Below are 18,571 nucleotides of genomic sequence, written 5' to 3' on the forward strand. Positions count from 1 at the left end.
ACACAGCTTCTTCACTGTTTCGGAAAATTATACTACCAAATTTCGGAGTAGTTAGAGTGCACCAGTGTCAACTGGAGTTTACATACTTGATTACCATAACGCCGATGTATGCAAGAATACAACTACGAATATGAAGATTATTTTTGATAAGAAAAACGGCGATTTTTCGCGTTTAGTCTTCATGACGATTTCCTTGTAGCGACTTTTGTAGAACGTCCCACGTATCTTGACGTCGTTTGGCTCTATTCCTTCCTAATATTCAGTAAAATGTCTTAAATCATAATGTGCGTCCATTAAACTCAAACGAATACAGTAAACGGAAGCTGGCGACAAAATATATATTAAATCAAAAAAGTTCCGACCGTCTCGTATGATTTGCGTACTTATTTGCATATCTCAAGTTAAAATACTGGTCGATCGGAAACGTCATAAATATCACCATGACAAACTCAGAATTCTAACCCCAATTTGTGCATTACGTGATGCTATATGATGTTCATTCCTGAGTATTTCAAGATCACACATGGTGATAACCCATGTAAGTTTTTATGTTTTTTTTTTGTTCATTTGCATATCGGAAGTGAAAATACCGACTTTATTTGAGGGAACTAAAGTACACATGTAATAAAATAAAATAAATGGTTGTGTCTCTCGAAAGTATACACACACGGCGCTATCAAACATTTAATTATGGTTCTTAAACATAGAATAACACACAAATGAGAGATGGTGCAGAAAAAAAAGATGGTACGTTCTCAGATATTGACGTCATGTTTCATTTGTATAAATCACGCGACAGACTTCCTTTAGACGTATTTGTCAGCTGGTACATACGGCTGCAATAAACCAAATACAAATGTTGAATCTCAAAATACAATATCATAGAAGTACGTGATAATACAATATATGTAGTAGTATATACCTAACAATTATAAAACAAATGCGTTCAAAAAAAGTGTCGAATTCGAGAATAATAATAAACATAAACTTACTGCTGATGGCGGCAATTGTGACTGCACGTATTGATACTGTAAATAGACGAAAAAAAATTTGCTAAATATTGTAACTATATAGTATATTATCTGATTAATTGTGTTATGACATCACCGTTGCTGTAGGTATTACTCACAAACGGAGGATATTTACGTCAGAGACCACACATACTTACTCAGGGCCGGGTGGGATGACACGTTACAGTTGTAAATATATCTAGGACGACGAATTCGCATTTTATCACACTAAATTGTGCAAAGTTTATTTTGTAAAATTTTTATCACATCGAGTTAAGATATTATTAAAAATAAATGTCGATTAAGTGCTGTCACAAGTTGGTGTTGGGTTGGATAAAACTTTGTGTTGTGCAAGAAACAGGAACTGTAGCATATTTAATTTTCGTCGAGCCTTATAAAAACAAAATAGCATTTGTCTGACCACTTGAGGGCGGTCTTCATGTGATCATTTTGAAACTGAACCAGGCATGTTGCAATTCGCATGGGCCAACTAATGGAAAGGAAATTATAAGCAACATGCGTGAACTCAGAATACTGTACTAGGCCGTTATCTTACAATATAACACCAAATTTAAAAGTTTAAAGTTTCTTGTAGATTACCTGTTGAGTTTGATCACCTTGTTGGTTACATACATTTGGGCTATATGGGGGTGGATTCACTACTGATCCATATGCAGGATTCGTAGCCGTTACAATATTAACGGGAGTTGTAGGTGTTTCAGCGGGGTTCGCCAGCACGTGGTAGTATCCTCGGATCCAGGGACGTCGTATCAGTGTGCAACAGCAAACAAGCGTCACAATAAGAATGACAATGAGCACAATTATTACAATTGTCGCTAAAATAAAAAAAAAATAAAAGAAAAAACAGTAGAGCGTGCATCATAACTAAAGACATTGGTCTGTCACCACTTTGTGTGGGTAGTCAACGTATTGTTTACATTTATTACGACAAAACATACATAAACAACACAAAATGCAATTCAGTTTCAGTAATTGAACCCCAAAGGCTTACTTAGCATGTAACTCTGAATGTAAGCTTATACATAATTCGTTGATGTATGCTTAAATGTAAGCTCTGGGATACATAAGGTGAACCGTGCAGAATATCATCACAATACGGTGGCGAATCACAGACAATCGTTGTTGTGGTTGATGAATCGGACCCGTCTCGTGGGTGAGTATGCCGCATACTGGCCGAAGTTTATTCACTTAAGTAATTATTCATAAGGTGATTACATCATAACCCACCTTCCAAAGCATTGTAAGCTTTGTTGTCACTGGTAATACGTTTAACGTGGTGTTTACATTTCAATTACAAGCATGTTCAATCAACGTACAGAATAAGTGCGCTCATACCGTTCCGTACTTCACCCACATTCATGGAAGTGTCATACACATACTTACACCAATCTGTGTCATCGTCTTTATCTTTATGTTTATCACCATGACAACAGTATCCACAGCAGTACCGTCCATATTCGTCAAAACAGCATTTAGCCTAAAACAATTTAAGATAGTCGATCTATTTGTGTACGGAAATAAAACATATAAATGTGTGTGTTACGAGACACGTCTTACGAGAGTCATTGGGGTCTTCACATAAAAAGAGATATATGTGATGTGCCACATACGTATACGTGATGTGTTAGATTTTCCCGAAAATTTCTCAAATACGGGTAAAAAATTTCCGTGGAATAGATTGCCCTAAAAATGGGCCAGCTATCGAAAAAATGCTAAGGAAAATAGTTTTTAAGAGGAATAAATTTAAGCAATAATTATCGAAAATGACGCACTTCATTCTAAAAAATTGTAATCCTAAAAATAAAAGTCTTCTTTTCTTCGACCCACTCAAAAGTAACGTTTTTTGATGAACTTTTCAGACAAAAAATTCTTTGAAAAAGAACGATGTTTTGAGTTCGGGCGCCGGACCCTCGTCAATTGATGTTGAGTACCCTCGGAATTGTTGTTAACCGCACAGTGTCGTATTGGTCCTTACGTGTTTTGACGACTTTCAACGTTATAATACGACACAAATGTGCCCGGGATCAGCGGCGTATGCCGCAGGCTACACGGGGTGAGACATAAATGCCACACGAATGACGATGAATAGTCGAAGTTAATGTGGACACGATTCACTATGCTGGATACGACACTGCTTTTCCCGGTCCAATGGCTGATTTTACGAACAATATGACACAATTATGCATTGGGGTGTGGTTCATTTTATCTTTTCAATATTTTACCTCTTAACTGAGTGAATAAGGGAATCTTAAAAAACAAAACAATGACATGCTTTCTACCACACTGTATTCGCAATCTGCACTGAGATCCATATGCTGGTTAAATTAATCCAAGCGGAAAAAACTACTTCAATGAACTCTATGAGCCCATGTTGTAACGACAGCATACATAAGGCAGGTCGATTTGGCATCGCAATACACAATGTACGATAGAAGTAATGTAAACCAACTGAAAACGACAAGTGGCTAACAATGTCTAGTGCCACGCACGTGTGAATGCTCAAAGTGGGATATGGTCCTATATTTAACATTGACTAGACCTACAGAGCGTAATCGAACTAAGATGTCATGGGCAAACCCATAACTAAACCCATAAAAAATTTACACTCACAACATTTCCACAGTTTATTCCTCGACAACTCTGACAGTTTCGAAATCAAATAACTAGCTAATATTTGTACATACCCCGACAACGAGTGGACTGGTCGCTGCGACACATAACAGTACGATTGGCTTCACACAGTTTGGGTACGACATTATCGAGTTCGCCATGTTTACTTTTGATGACAGGTCGAACTTTCCACACCCAGAATGACGTATGAAGTAATGTGACCCCCATGTCCGCGTTGCTTCTTTGCGAAGATGAAGGTCATACGAAACATTTTGACGCATGCGTAAATACAATGAGTCTTGTGTACATTATCGTGTACTAATTCTTTTTTGTTTGAAAATCGAACATTATTATTAAATGGTTTTAAATAGTTGTAGTTGCAGGTACCTAGGAACTCGCAGATCAAGAAAAATAATCTCAGCTTCACACTTTCAATTCGAAGGTCTGCCACAGGTAGGATATACTGAAATTGCATTTTTAAAACATTTCCTAAATTTTCTGTGTGAAGAATAAAAAGAATAACTAGGTTGTGAAATGTGCTGCCAGAATCTACAAGACATTTACTATTAATGTAGAAGCCTACTCATAAATTAAAATACCCGGAATTTATTCATTTTGCAATAAACTATACTCCAAGGCATTATAAGGGTATTGGCCTAAAAAAGTTGGGGGTCACCAGCCTTTTTTTCGAGAATTTGATGATTGTATTTTAGCGGAAAGTCGACATTTTGACACTATTATAACGATTTTACCACAGGTTCCTATGGCAAAGATATTATGCAATATCTCAAAATCTAGCCTGGTGACATAGGCTGAAAAAAATCATATATTGTTAATGATGGAGTATTTTTTTGTTTTTCTGAATTATTTAAAAAGTCTGGGTTTTAAAAAGTGTTAAAAAATGCAATTTTTCTTTAACAATGTGTTCTATGGAATTGTTCTAATAATATCAATTTTCAAGGAATATTAGGACACATTTCTCGAAGAGTTTAACTGTAACACACAAAATAATGCTATTTCATTCTACTATGGGACATTAGCTTAATGACTGTACATAATAAACTAATGAACATTGTCATGCGATTTATGACCAATTTTGTCGAAAATTACGACTAGGCTTCTTATTTTTTTAATTTGCGTTCTACATTTCAAATTCAGTGAATACAAATTCTGAAAGCAATAAAACAACAATGGATTGCACTTTTAAGCACAAAGAAGATGGTGAAAACCAACCTTTGTGCATGAAGAACATAGGGTAATATAACCGACAACGGAGTTTGAGAAAGACCTCCTTGAGCTAATATTAATATTAATATTGGAGCCGTATATTTCCCCTTGGGAGTATAACATTTGTCTTCATCCATCCTTATATACTTATAGATCCGCTCAGTCAATACAACATATTTTTGTCACATGATTCTCTGAACTTGAAAGCCTCGAGAGAAAGCAGCGAACTTTATTTGTCTTGCCCCCAGTCCTTCGTCATATACACCGCATCATAGATAAAAAATCGACAACACTACTATATCATACAATAGATATGCACCTTTACGAATATGATTTGCATAATCATCTACTCTTGTAGAATAAATATTTTGGTTTTTGTTATTGGATATTCAAAGAAGAAACTAAACATCGACACAAATGGATTAAGATACATGTACGCGTGGGTCTCCATTGAGCCAGCACACGTTTAGTAAATTTGAAATAATTGGAATTTCGGACCTTCCGTATAATTTATTTAAACATAAGAGTTCACATTTTAACACATTTTTTTTATCGATTATGCAAGTGGCCAATATTACGGAATGCAGATTTGAAACTCACTTGCCCCGTTATGATGAAGCAATCAACATAGCCTCTTTGGGAAATATACATTCTAATCACATCTAATCACATCTAATCTAGTAATTAAGTATTAATTACATTAAGTAATAATCCATACGCTTCAGATCACATTAATTATTTCTAATGCAAACGTTTTCTATTTACAATGTTAACAGATTAATCTATGACTGGTTAAATGATAATATCAGTATAAATCATTCCCATGTGATTGGCTAGTGCAACATTTCTGGGCGGGGTTTATATCAGAATCTTAGAAAATATGTTTTCGCTAAGAGTTGAATAATGAACAGTAGAGTATGCGTTAATTTGGCTTTTAACGTTGACAACACTTCAGAAATAATGATCTGTAGTTTGAAAACACATCTTAATATTATGTTTTACCTAGAAAAAATATTCACACACTAAAATATTCGTTTTTGAGACTGAATTGCCTGGCCTTACTTCGTATGTGGATTTGAAAGGACTACATGGTATATTTATAAATTACATACATTATAGAGGTATTTGTACCCATGATGATAACCGAGAAGATCGTTTTGTTTTGTTGTTGTATGCGACTTCGGAACACAGCGAGCGGTCGACAATCTCTTTTCCACACGGCAGAGCGATGTTTGTAATTGCTGCATCTCGCAAGATGGGAGGAAGCCACCGACCGCTTCTACCCTTGATAACGATTGCTGCTGACCCCATTACGTCTGGAACTGGGACAATTTGAAGTATGGGACTTTGTTATGAACTTATATTGAGCGACAAATTCACATACATTGTTTAAAGCTGAGCATCGTGTACTCTACCCACGTGTCAATGACCTGTTTGGACTAAATACATAAATTATTAATTAACCATTTCCGGGTTATCTAAAACCTTAACTCGAATTTCAAACATGGCGACTTTAATGCTTTCCTACGCAACTTATGTGATATTGACTAAAGTAACACTTGTAGCAGTGATGACAATTATGCCAGTTAAGGTACGTATTTGTGGGGTTTTATACATCTTGATATGTGACACCTAGTTTAGGATTAGGTGTAGCGTCTGGTTAATTATTTACAATGTTTACAATTCGAAACCAACCAGATGTAACTCGTACTCCTGTAACAAAATACCAAATGTGTTATCAGTGCTAAAATATATTATATGTACCCTTAGTAATCAGGAGAGACAGAGTGATAATTAAAAGTGGCAATTCAATGTATAAAACATTTTACAAAACTATGGCATTTCTACACGGAAGCAGCTTTTCTACGCACGATTCGGTAGGTCCTTCCTGGTGGCGTATAGTGTGTCGCACGTCTAGTAATATACATTGTGTTGGATTGAGTGTAGCGACAGCGGTCTGCCATTTTATACTGCAATAACACAAAATCAGGAGAAACAAGGTGATATTACAAGCGAAAACTGTGAAAAACTCAATGTATAAAACATTAAAAAAAACTATGGCATTTTTACACGGAAATAGCTTTACTACCTTAGGTCGATACTTTCTGGTGTCGCGTACGTCTGATATACACTGTGTTGGGTTGAGTGTACTAGTGAGAGCAGTTTGTTGTTTATAGTGTAAAACCATTTATTTTGATGTTTTGAGCGTATTTACTGGTTTTTAATTTCACAACTTTGGCAGGAAGTCAATGAGTAATGTTCACATTTCACTTATCAGCTGAAACAGAGAAGTGAAAATCGTAAATGCAATTACAGTATTCACTTGAGATAATTTAGTGGTATGTGATACCGTATCTGTAATACTATATAGCTTAGCCCGGCGTTCATAGAGTTGCACATTAGGCAATACACACGACAACAAACATATAAAAGACATAACCACCCAACTATCTATGATTAAATACAAATGCATATTAACTGCATGGTTTGTATGCATACTAGTTAGTGTGATCACGTGATACGCCATGAATGATTCAACAAGTGACCTTTGGATTTGTGTAATGCATGCGTAGCCAAGACTGCTCCAAGTTGTATAATTGTATTGAATTATATTTGCACAATCTTGTTCGTTCGTTGACCTCAATCACTGCCTTGTCATAATAACAGAGCTGCACATAGTGCCAATCGACCAATGAGAATGTGGCAGTTCAACAATGGGCAGCATGCAATATTATAACAACTCACATGTCCATATACCAAACAAACGGGAAAGCATACAAGAATTTAATACAACGGCGACGCGTGGACTCGAGTTTGGTGATATGTTTCGAATAGATTTGAATTTGGATTAATTTTGATACGAACGTTTTTATTGCATTGGGGTGTGTTTTTATTTGAAATGTTTTGAGTTGTTTTGGAGTCGAAATTCAGAAGAAAGTATTCCACAGGGTTAATTTACACTAGAGCAAAAAGAATTATAAATTTGAATAAAAAAGCAATAGGCTAGCGTGCCAGCAAGTCGCACTTTATTCGATCACAATTCACAGCACACACGACACACTTGTCAACACATTATCATATTTCAGTAAAATACACGAAGATACAGACTAGTTAATGTTACGTACTACGTGAGAGACGACTGAACTAAAACACTTCACAGTCACACAGGGCACTCGTAAAGCCGGTGGCGAATGTGGTGCTTTCGACATGCCACATAACTCACGTGATTGTCAGACGGTGGTTTCAAAGAGATGTCGGGGCGCGATGTTCTTGACTAACGACCATGCATGACTTTGAACAAGGTGGGAAATAGCAGCCAGTGACGCAAGTGGACGGATAACGGATTATTTCAAGATTATATTCCCACTAAAATGTACTAGTAACGAGTTATTTGTGACTCGCTAACATGTCCGAACAAAGCGTGATCAAACCGATGACCTACAAGTCGAGGGACGCCATATGAACAAAACCAACATGACACCCTAGCCTACTGGTAATAACTATGGTCGCAAATCATGATCACGAATAAAACGCATTCAGATAGTAAAATCTTTCGACATTTAACATAAAAAGGTATATATCTACAATCCCTGAAAAAAAATGTCTGTTGAGTAGTATTTATTTGATTGATTATTTTGATACATATATTTAGATATATCAATAGATAAATAGTGGAGATGTTGAATTAATTTTTTTAAAAGATCCTGAAATCTTCTGTGACAAATGTTTCGACTTCCAGTAAACTGTAAATATTTGCACAAGCATCTAAAGACGTTGTGTGATTAACTGTGATGCAGATTGATAATTTGGACCACCGTTAGGTCACATTACGGGGATACCCTCAATTGAGACCTTCCTCAGGTTTTTAATATCAAAACATCAATTTTCATTGTAAGTGTATCGAGTTTATAATCATGCTATTCATTGTAGGTCACCAGCTGGCATGAAATACACTCTGGTAACGATATATAGCTTAGCGTTACAAAGACCAACGTGCATATATATACACACAAGCCAATGCTGATCAATCACAAACGAATCAGCAATTTAAATATTATATAACTGCATTGTTTTCATGCTTAAAAGTTGATTCCTGACACAAATGTTTGATCCAACCAGTAATTATCTTCAAACTGATGTAATATATGCTTAGCCAACACAGTATTATACACAGCATATTCCGTAAAGAGATTGGAGCACATAATAAATTGAAAACGTCAAAACAGTGAGATACATTTCAATTAACGAAGTGATTGAACAGAAATACACATCATACACATTTTTCAGAAAAATCGATACAACACCTGGTTACATATATTTTGCGTGTAATAATGTAGTACCTTTGCTTTTGTACATAAGTATGAACAAATATTTTGCTGTGCCAAATCTACTAAATTATTGCCCGTTATTCTTTTAATTGATTACTACCACTAGCTCATATGTACCGATAATTCCAAAAACTAACATTTTCTAGATGCAAAAGATGTACATGTATCGACAGTCATCTTCCGTACTTTTTTTAAAGTGTTATTTTTTTAAATAACACCATTTATTAGTCCCTGTCACTACTCGGCAATCCCATTAAATCTTATTAGATTATATTAGTGATTCAATCACTGTAAAACCACCATTATGTTATTCCTCATCCACCACACACCAGACAAATTGTATCATACACGAAATTCACATAACAGGATTCTAAATAATTGTTTTACATTGAATGTGTCTTCTTAGGCCGAATGTTGCTATGGCGATGATTATGATTATGATTATGGTTATGATTATGATTATGATAGTGATGATCTAAATTGGGGTATGTATGACTTACATAGAGTTTTTACAGCGGTGTATTGGACTATTTCAATGAGATATCAAAATATCCGACACAAATATATGAAAGTCTTGGGTCCTCCATGTGTTAGCGTTATAACGTATGATTCATCCAGGCCTCGTAACTGTTACTATATATATGTTGATTGAAACACTATTACAGTCTTATTAAACACAATAAATAACACAACGTAGTCGTACATTCTAATCTTATATCAGTCTTTGGATATGATATATTTATATTTTTCAGTGGTATGGTTGCCCCTCGCATTGGGCCTGTTTATATTTATCGCACTATTTTTGTGGCTGCTTTATTGTCTTTACCGTAAAAACAATTCCCACATTAATGGCATATCGGCTTCAACAAATGCCACGGTTGTTTGTACGTCTGGATATGGAGCGATTGAACATCCCCAGCCATGTGATCCTATTATAAACTCAGACACGATGGAAACACCTAGTCAGATCTATACTCAGCATGGCAGCGACAACCAACAGGTATTTTATGCTTATGTGTAATATTATAATGAAATTATAATAAGAAGTTGTCACGTGCGTCAAATCCCATAGTAAGTCAAGACTTGTAAGCTCAAATGCAGATATGATGTTACAAAGATGTTTTTCTGTTTTGCAGCAACTATTAACAATTAATCTGCACTTTTTCCACCTTATTATACACTAACCTACCTTTATTGACATTCAACTATGCACTTTACTATTTTACACTTATCTATCAACAGTACTTACATGTACAGTCACAGTTACCACCTAGTTACACGGTAAGTTAATGTGTTCTCATCCCAGTAGATTCACATTGAGTACGCATTAAATTCGACTCTTATGATGAGAGTTTTACGCTGTCAAACACACTTTCAATCATAGCAAATAAATTCAAAATAAAGTAAAAATGTATGACTGCTATTGTTAGGCTAGAAGTAACAATGCATAATATTGGTATGCTAAACACCTACCCACAAATTGAAGTACTAAGAGTATATTCATTGTACAATATACGATACTCTCTCTCATTTAACACATATAAATAATTAATTAATTTATTTATTTATCTATTTACAGCCTTAAGTATCTCCAAATTATTAAACATATATATTGCAGAGACCAGTACAACAAGCAAGCACTTCTTGATAAACTATAATTTCAGCTCAAATTCAGTCAGCACTACAGTTCTGTGTTCAATAACATCGCCGTGTTTTTCTGCACATAATTCTATACAAAGTGAAAAACGTGCCACATAACATACTTTGTTATGGTCATATTTACATTTAATTTCTACTTTTTAGTGAATTTATATAGTACTGTTTTAGAAAATATCATACTTTCCAATTACTTTATTTGAAAGCTGGATGGGATTGGACTTAGCACACAGCTTGTGAAAACACCTTTTGAAGCTCAAAATAAAGTAAGATTTCATTTAATTCCCGTCATACCATCAAGTAGAGCCAATCTATACATGAGGTATGTTCTGTCTACAAAAAGCTTTTTGAAAATCTACGAACATATAACTTCACTGAGTGTGAAAAAGTGGTCAACAGTGGGATATCCTTCCCAAAATGCCAGCTAGGCATTTTTTGATAATTCGTGTGTAACATGTGTCGCCCATGCTTTTAGACATTTATTGAGAATGCATGTGAAAAGTTTACTGAATATTCTGAGTAATGTGATTGCTCTCTTATTCTCGGGTTTTGTGTTTTCTTTATATACGGGTACAACAGTAACAGGCGTCCAACCACTGAGAGTATTCACTGAATCAAAACAGTAAATAATTTATGTAGCAACGGAAAATTTCTCTTCACAAATTGTATCCGCGCTTTACATGATTTCTTTTTGGCTCTACATTCGTTGTTCCTGTCGTTGTTTCATGTTATTTTAATTGAATTTTTTTATTCCTACATAGCATTTTACTTTTTGTAGTTTTTAACATATTTGTCACCTCCGACACTGTTGTCTCAATGTCAATCTGATTAAAATCTGATGTAGTGTACGGGCTTTAATTATTTTGGCTATAAACTTATTTTAATTTTATTTTTTATTACTTTTGTTATTAATGCCTTTTTATATTATTATTTTACTTTGATTTTCATTTTTTTAAATTCCGCCCTACATACATCTGATCCGACGCCTACGTAAGTCCCGTTCAAATCTCGCGTAAGTAACAGCCAATCACATGCCCCCTTTTATAGAGGCTGTCGGTTGCTTACTTTTCAGTGTAGCGATACTCTACGGGCAATCTTTCTGTACATTATATATTGCCCACTTGAATAAACCATTAATAGAAAATTGCTAGTATATTTTTATTTACAAAAGAAATTCCACAGCATTTTCCAATGTTTGTCATTACATTGAATATTTTGTTCACTTCCAACAAATGTGTACACTTCCTGATACATCTTCGCCAGCCAAGGTTCGTTTATTCAGTCATCGCTTCAATTTTACATCAAACACTGAGCATAATTATCTAGAATGGAAGCAAAAAATAAGTAAATCGTAATGATTAGAACACTGTAAACAGCTATAGTAAACAATGCAAATTTTAAATTGTATAACGGTCACCGGCCCACGGCATCGACGCAGAAAATTGAAGCAATAAAATATTTCCTGATCAATTGCGATGTGTTCCAAATAAAAAATATTTTATTCCAGTCCAAATCACCACAATTACTTTAATAAAGAGTTATTGTATAATGTACAAAATGTTGATACATTTTGATGAATATTTACAGCTACGGCTTCAATACCGTAGACGGTTTTGACCCGATCGTCAACAAAACATCACCCGTCTCCAGGGCAAGCGACTGGAAAAAGACACCGGTGTTCGGTCGAACCGGTGGAAACAAAATCGTCACTCCCAGAATAACTACGCTAAGTAACGATCTAAACTCGAACCATTCGAGCCACAATATAAACATAAAAAAATGACTTTCGTTGCATTTGACAATGATAAACTTACCGAAAAGCCGTGTTCTTCTCGGTCCTAACGTCGGTATAATCCGCCATTTTATGTTTTAGTGTGTTTGCCACCCGACTCTGCCCAGTGACGTCATCATGTGCGCTATAGAAGAAGGTCTGTGATTCGTTGACTAAAATCGTCGACAGTGGGTCTCGTTGAAATCTCGTTACATAGGCATCGGCTCAGATGTATGTAGGGCGGAATTTTAAAAAAATCACAAAATCAAAATCAAAGTAAAATAATAAAATAAAAAGGCATTAATAACAAAAGTAATAAAACATAAAATTAAAATAAGTTTATAGCCAAAATAATTAAAGCCCGTACACTACATCAGATTTTAATCAGATTGTCTTAATGTCTAATCAACCGGCTTCACCCAAATTCTACTTTTTTGTATGTTTTCATTACTTTAAGTTGTTGCTTGAATCCATTTTCATATTTTTTTCTCATCTACATTTTTGCGTTGGGATGCCCTTAATTTTGTTTCTTTCAAGTTAACTCTCTTTTAACGAACCTTCACAACTGCCATTTAACATGTATAATGATAATTAACCCAACATTATATATATAGAATCATCGTAATGACTCCAGTTCTGGAGTTCATGTCACCTGCAATTGTCATTCTAATTTTGTCGTCGTTGAATTTACTGAATGTATCGATCATTTATTTGAAGCTTCCAGTAGCACTCCTTTACTCATCTGTGGTTGAAAAAAACTGTAGTTTTTTAAGATTTTAGAAGTCAACTTGTGTTTATGTACGTTGAAGTGCACACCATGCCGAAACATGCGTTAATGATCGATGTACTATACATATACCATCTCGACAAAGTTTTGTTTTGAGCTGTTTGCCCGGAGAATTTTGTCATCAGTATTTTTTTTATTTTATTTGTGCTTGGTTTATTGTTTTTTTTTTACTTTAAAAATTGTTGATGAAAGTTGCTTTGAAAACCGTCCCGGAATTTAAATAAACATAGACTGCCCCTCAATAATTAGAGGATCTATTGAACTCCATATTTAATAGATGCTATGGCAGAAGCTGTGATACTATTTTAATATTTACAAATACGTTGTAGACATAATGGAAAATATGTATTGTACACTTTTCACTTTCAAATATTTTATATTTCAGTGACAGTATCACATATTAAACAGATATTTTCAAATATTACAACCGATTATGCTTCATTCTTAACACCAAACCACCACTCTGTATTCCCTTTAAAACAATCTTTTTACAATCATCAATCAATTTCCATGCACTTATTAGTATCGATTGCTATACATTGGCAACATGACTATGACTTTCCTACCGTTTATACTCACTATTATGTCAATTTGTTTGTTTTCTACAACAAGATGTTTTACCCAAAACACGCTTATCTCACCCCTAATGAATGTGTACCTTTCAAGCAGGTATCTCTTTGAAAGTTTGCGTGACTCTAAATCGTAATCATGTCATCCTGTATCCACATGTATTTGTCTATACATGTTTGTATTATGATAATGTTACCAACGGTAACTCCTTGATTATTTATACGCACACAAAAGATTCAATTACCAAGTTTTACATGCAGTTTTTCCATGTGGCCACGTGGCGAGTATATTTACATCACGGTCAATTGAGATAGTGGGTTCAACCATACTTACATAGATACGCATATCTACCCTCGCATTTCATTTCGAGTTTTTCACCTCTTTGATAAAAGTACAATGTAAACTGACCATTCAGGACAAACAAAGCCTCCTAATCCAAAGTTTTTGTTGTTCACAAATTTAACTTAATTTGCGAGAAGCACTTAAATTCCGATTCTGCACCAAATGTCTCGGCAACAGTTCCTTATGACCTTTGACCCATAATTTGATGGGCGAACACAATTACAATGAGACTCGGGAGGGTTAGAGCATGGAACTATAAACCCCAGGAAGAGTTAGAGTTAAGGTTAGGGGCTTTAAAAAAACAATTTTCATCAAAATTCATTTTCTATATCTATAAACATGAGAAATCAAGGTATACTACGACTGAATCATGTGACAAACCTCAGGTAAAAGATCTGAGAAGATTGTATTTTCCACACATTTTCAAAATGTAATCATATTATAATGCAGTCGGTAACATGTGTTTAAAGTATGCATTACCTCTTTCATATATACAAATATGTATAATATTAGTCGCTAATGGTTGAACATAGACATACTGGTGATGGTCCGTGAACAGTACTCTAAAAACTGTTGCTACTCGTAACATACATTATAATGCAATGCGACAGTTATGTGATTTAACAGGTAGTCCCCCATCGATTATTATGCGCCACCGTTTGAAAACAAGTAAAAAACATATATTTCATTAAGGAAGCTGTATCTGATGGTTTTACACCTGTATACAAAAGTTTACCCTGCTTCACCTGAAGATCACATGATTTGGAAGATCCCTATTTGTTTTCTGATTCCATTTATAATGACGCTAAAAATTACGCCTAAAATACGCTTAGTCTAAGTGGTTATTGTCAACTGTTTATATCTATGTGAACTCAAAGGTCGATTCACTATGTTGGATACGACACTGCTTGTCCCGGTCCAATGGCTGATTTTACGAACAATGTGACACAATTATGCATTGGGGTGTGGTTCATTTTATCTTTTCAATATTTTACCTCTTAACTGAGTGAATAAGGGAATCTTAAAAACAAAACAATGACATGCTTTCTACCACACTGTATTCGCAATCTGCACTGAGATCCATAGGCTGGTTAAACTAATCCAAGCGGAAAAAAACTACTTCAATGAACTCTATGAGCCCATGTTGTAACGACAGCATACATAAGGCAGGTCGATTTGGCATCGCAATACACAATGTACGATAGAAGTAATGTAAACTTACTGAAAACGACAAATGGCTAACAATGTATAGTGCCACGCACGTGTGAATGCTCAAAGTGGGATATGGTCCTATATTTAACATTGACTAGACCCACAGAGCGTGATCGAACTAAGATGTCATGGGCAAACCCATAACTAAACCCATAAAAAATTACACTCACAACATTTCCACAGTTTATTCCTCGACAACTCTGACAGTTTCGAAATCAAATAACTAGCTAATATTTGTACATACCCCGACATGGAGTGGACTGGTCGCTGCGACACATAACAGTACGATTGGCTTCACACTGTTTGGGTACGACATCATCGAGTTCGCCATGTTTACTTTTGATGAGAGGTCGAACTTTCCACACCCAGAATGACGTATGAAGTAATGTGACCCCCATGTCCGCGTTGCTTCTTTGCGAAGATGAGGGTCATACGAAACATTTTGACGCATGCGTAAATATAATGAGTCTTGTACACATTATCGTGTACTAATTTTTTTGTTTGAAAATCGAACATTATTATTAAATGGTTTTAAATAGTTGTAGTTGCAGGTACCTAGGAACTTGCAGATCAAGAAAAATAATCTCAGCTTCACACTTTCAATTCGAAGGTCTGCCACAGGTAGAATATACTGAAATTGCATTTTTAAAACATTTCCTACATTTTCTGTGTGAAGAATAAAAAGAATAACTAGGTTGTGAAATGTGCTGCCATAATCTACAAGACATTTACTATTAATGTAGAAGCCTACTCATAAATTAAAATACCCAGAATTTATTCATTTTGCAATAAACTATACTCCAAGGCATTATAAGGGTATTTGCCTAAAAAAGTTGGGGGTCACCAGCCTTTCGAGAAATTGATGATTGTATTTTAGCGGAAAGTCGACATTTTGACACTAATATAACACTTTTACGACAGGTTCCTATGGCAAAGATATTATGCAATATCTCAAAATCTAGCCTGGTGACATAGGCTGAAAAAAATCATATATTGTTAATGATGGAGTATTTTTTTGTTTTTCTGAATTATTTAAAAAGTATGGGTTCTAAAAAGTGTTAAAAAATGCAATTTTTATTTAACAATGTGTTCTATGGAATTGTTCTAATAATACCAATTTTCAAGGAATATTAGGACACATTTCTCGAAGAGTTTAACTGTAACACACAAAGTAATGCTATTTCATTGTACTATGGAACATTAGTTTCATGACTGTACATAATAAAATAATGAACATTGTCATGCGATATATAACCAATTTTGTCGAAAATTACGACTTGGCTTCTTATTTTTTTAATTTGCGTTCTACATTTCAAATTCAGCACAAAGAAGACGGTGAAAACCAACCTTTGTGCATGGAGAACATAGGGTAATATAACCGACAACGGAGTTTGAGAAAGACCTCCTTGAGCTAATATTAATATTAATATTGGAGCCGTATATTTCCCCTTGGGAGTATAACATTTGTCTTCATCCATCCTTATATACTTATAGATCCGCTCAGTCAATACAAAATACTTTTGTCACATGATTCTCTGAACTTGAAAGCCTCGAGAGAAAGCAGCGAACTTTATTTGACTTGCTCCCAGTCCTTCGTCATATACACCGCATCATAGACAAAAAATCGACAACACTACAATATCATACAATATATATGCACCTTTACGAATATGATTTGCATAATCATCTTCTCTCGTAGAATAAATATTTTGGTTTTTGTTATCGGATACTCAAAGAAGAAACTAAACATCGACGCAAATGGTTTAAGATACATGTACGCGTGGCCAGCACACGTTTAGTAAATTTGAAATAATTGAAATGTCGGACCTTCCGTATAATTTATTTAAACATAAGAGTTCACATTTTAACGCATTTTGTTTATCGATTATGCAAGTGGCCAATATTACGGAATGCAGATTCTAAACTCACTTGCCCCGTTATGATGAAGCAATCAACATTGCCTCTTTAGGAAACACACAATATTCTAATCACATCTAATCTAGTAATTAAGAATAACATTAAGTAATAATCCATACGCTTCAGATCACATTAATTATTTCAAGTGCAAACGTTTTCTATTTACAATTTTAACAGAATAATCTATGACTGGTTAAATGATAATATCAGTATAAATCATTCCCATGTGATTGGCTAGTGCAACATTTCTGGGCGGGGTTTATATCAGAATCTTAGAAAATATGTTTTCGATAAGAGTTGAATAATAAACAGTAGAGTATGCGTTGATTTGGCTTTTAACACTGACAACACTTCATAAATAATAATCTGCTGTTTGAAAACACATCCTAATATTATGTTTACTGTATTATCCCACAATTAAGCAGTGTGCATCAATAGCCAGTGTTTAGGTACAAACCGAGAGGTCGTGTAGTAGCGCACGGCTCTGGCGTATGGCTGCGCCCGGGAGGAGAGCATATGGTTACTCCGGGCGTGTTTGTAAAAGTAGTTGGAAAAAATATCGTGAACGTAAACAAGCGCACAGGAATAAACTCAATGCTCAAATGCTTTGGTATATTTCAATATCTGCTTTTCGAAAGTTCCCTGGGAGACTATCATGCACGATTGATACCAGGATTCACCCAAACAGCGTTGGACATAGAGTTTTAGCGATCCTACATGACCACATCTGTTTTCCCACCGCCTGTTAATATAGTGAATTATGCGTCAAAATTTATGTAATTAAATTTGGCGAAAGCTGCCAGGACCAATAAATATAACATATATAATATACTATTAATCTTTACCAAAGTCTACGATGACCCGGTATCCCTTTTTCATATATATTTATTTAGAGGCTGTTTTGTCACTCATGCTTTTATTATTTAAAATGCTATTGACAGATATATTACAAGCATTTCACCAAATCATTGTACAATGTCATTCCCAGATCGCAAATAGACGCAGTTGAATGACACCAATTTTAACGTTAGGGCGCCCTCTTTTTAAGGTTATGGGTCTGCGTAGTGTATGCTGATACGGCGTCAGCCATGTATAACAATGAATTTTCAACAAGAAATTT

At 35.0% G+C, this 18,571-nt stretch overlaps 2 protein-coding genes and 1 long non-coding RNA gene across 4 annotated transcripts; 1 reads left to right on the forward strand and 2 right to left on the reverse strand.

Annotated features, from left to right (window-relative positions):
* Positions 1-642: 642 nt before the first annotated feature.
* LOC100372072 (uncharacterized) lies at positions 643-15,898 on the reverse strand. Of its 2 annotated transcripts, none has more exons than XM_002735623.4 (5): positions 15,779-15,898; positions 2,415-2,508; positions 1,611-1,846; positions 993-1,028; positions 643-836 (listed from the first exon to the last, which is right to left on the reverse strand). In XM_002735623.4, the coding sequence occupies exons 1-5, from the start codon at positions 15,863-15,865 to the stop codon at positions 807-809; spliced, it is 483 nt and encodes a 160-aa protein (XP_002735669.2). In that variant the 5' UTR covers positions 15,866-15,898; the 3' UTR covers positions 643-806. The 2 variants fall into 2 exon arrangements, with proteins under 2 accessions (XP_002735669.2, XP_085359112.1); XM_085502986.1 differs by lacking the exon at positions 15,779-15,898 and adding an exon at positions 3,716-3,850.
* LOC144349295 (uncharacterized) lies at positions 6,355-11,723 on the forward strand. The gene is made up of 5 exons (XM_085502459.1): positions 6,355-6,459; positions 9,603-9,681; positions 9,949-10,196; positions 10,439-10,477; positions 10,776-11,723. Exons 1-5 carry the CDS (start codon positions 6,373-6,375, stop codon positions 10,779-10,781), a joined length of 459 nt encoding a protein of 152 aa, XP_085358585.1. The 5' UTR covers positions 6,355-6,372; the 3' UTR covers positions 10,782-11,723.
* On the reverse strand, positions 11,997-13,008 carry LOC146739517 (uncharacterized). The gene is made up of 2 exons (XR_014930112.1): positions 12,667-13,008; positions 11,997-12,174 (listed from the first exon to the last, which is right to left on the reverse strand). It is a non-coding gene; the product is annotated as an uncharacterized LOC146739517 (long non-coding RNA).
* Positions 15,899-18,571: the final 2,673 nt, after the last annotated feature.

The sequence above is a fragment of the Saccoglossus kowalevskii genome, chromosome 8 (genome assembly GCF_978046115.1).
Source record: "Saccoglossus kowalevskii chromosome 8, keSacKowa6.1, whole genome shotgun sequence".
Lineage (NCBI taxonomy): Eukaryota > Metazoa > Hemichordata > Enteropneusta > Harrimaniidae > Saccoglossus > Saccoglossus kowalevskii.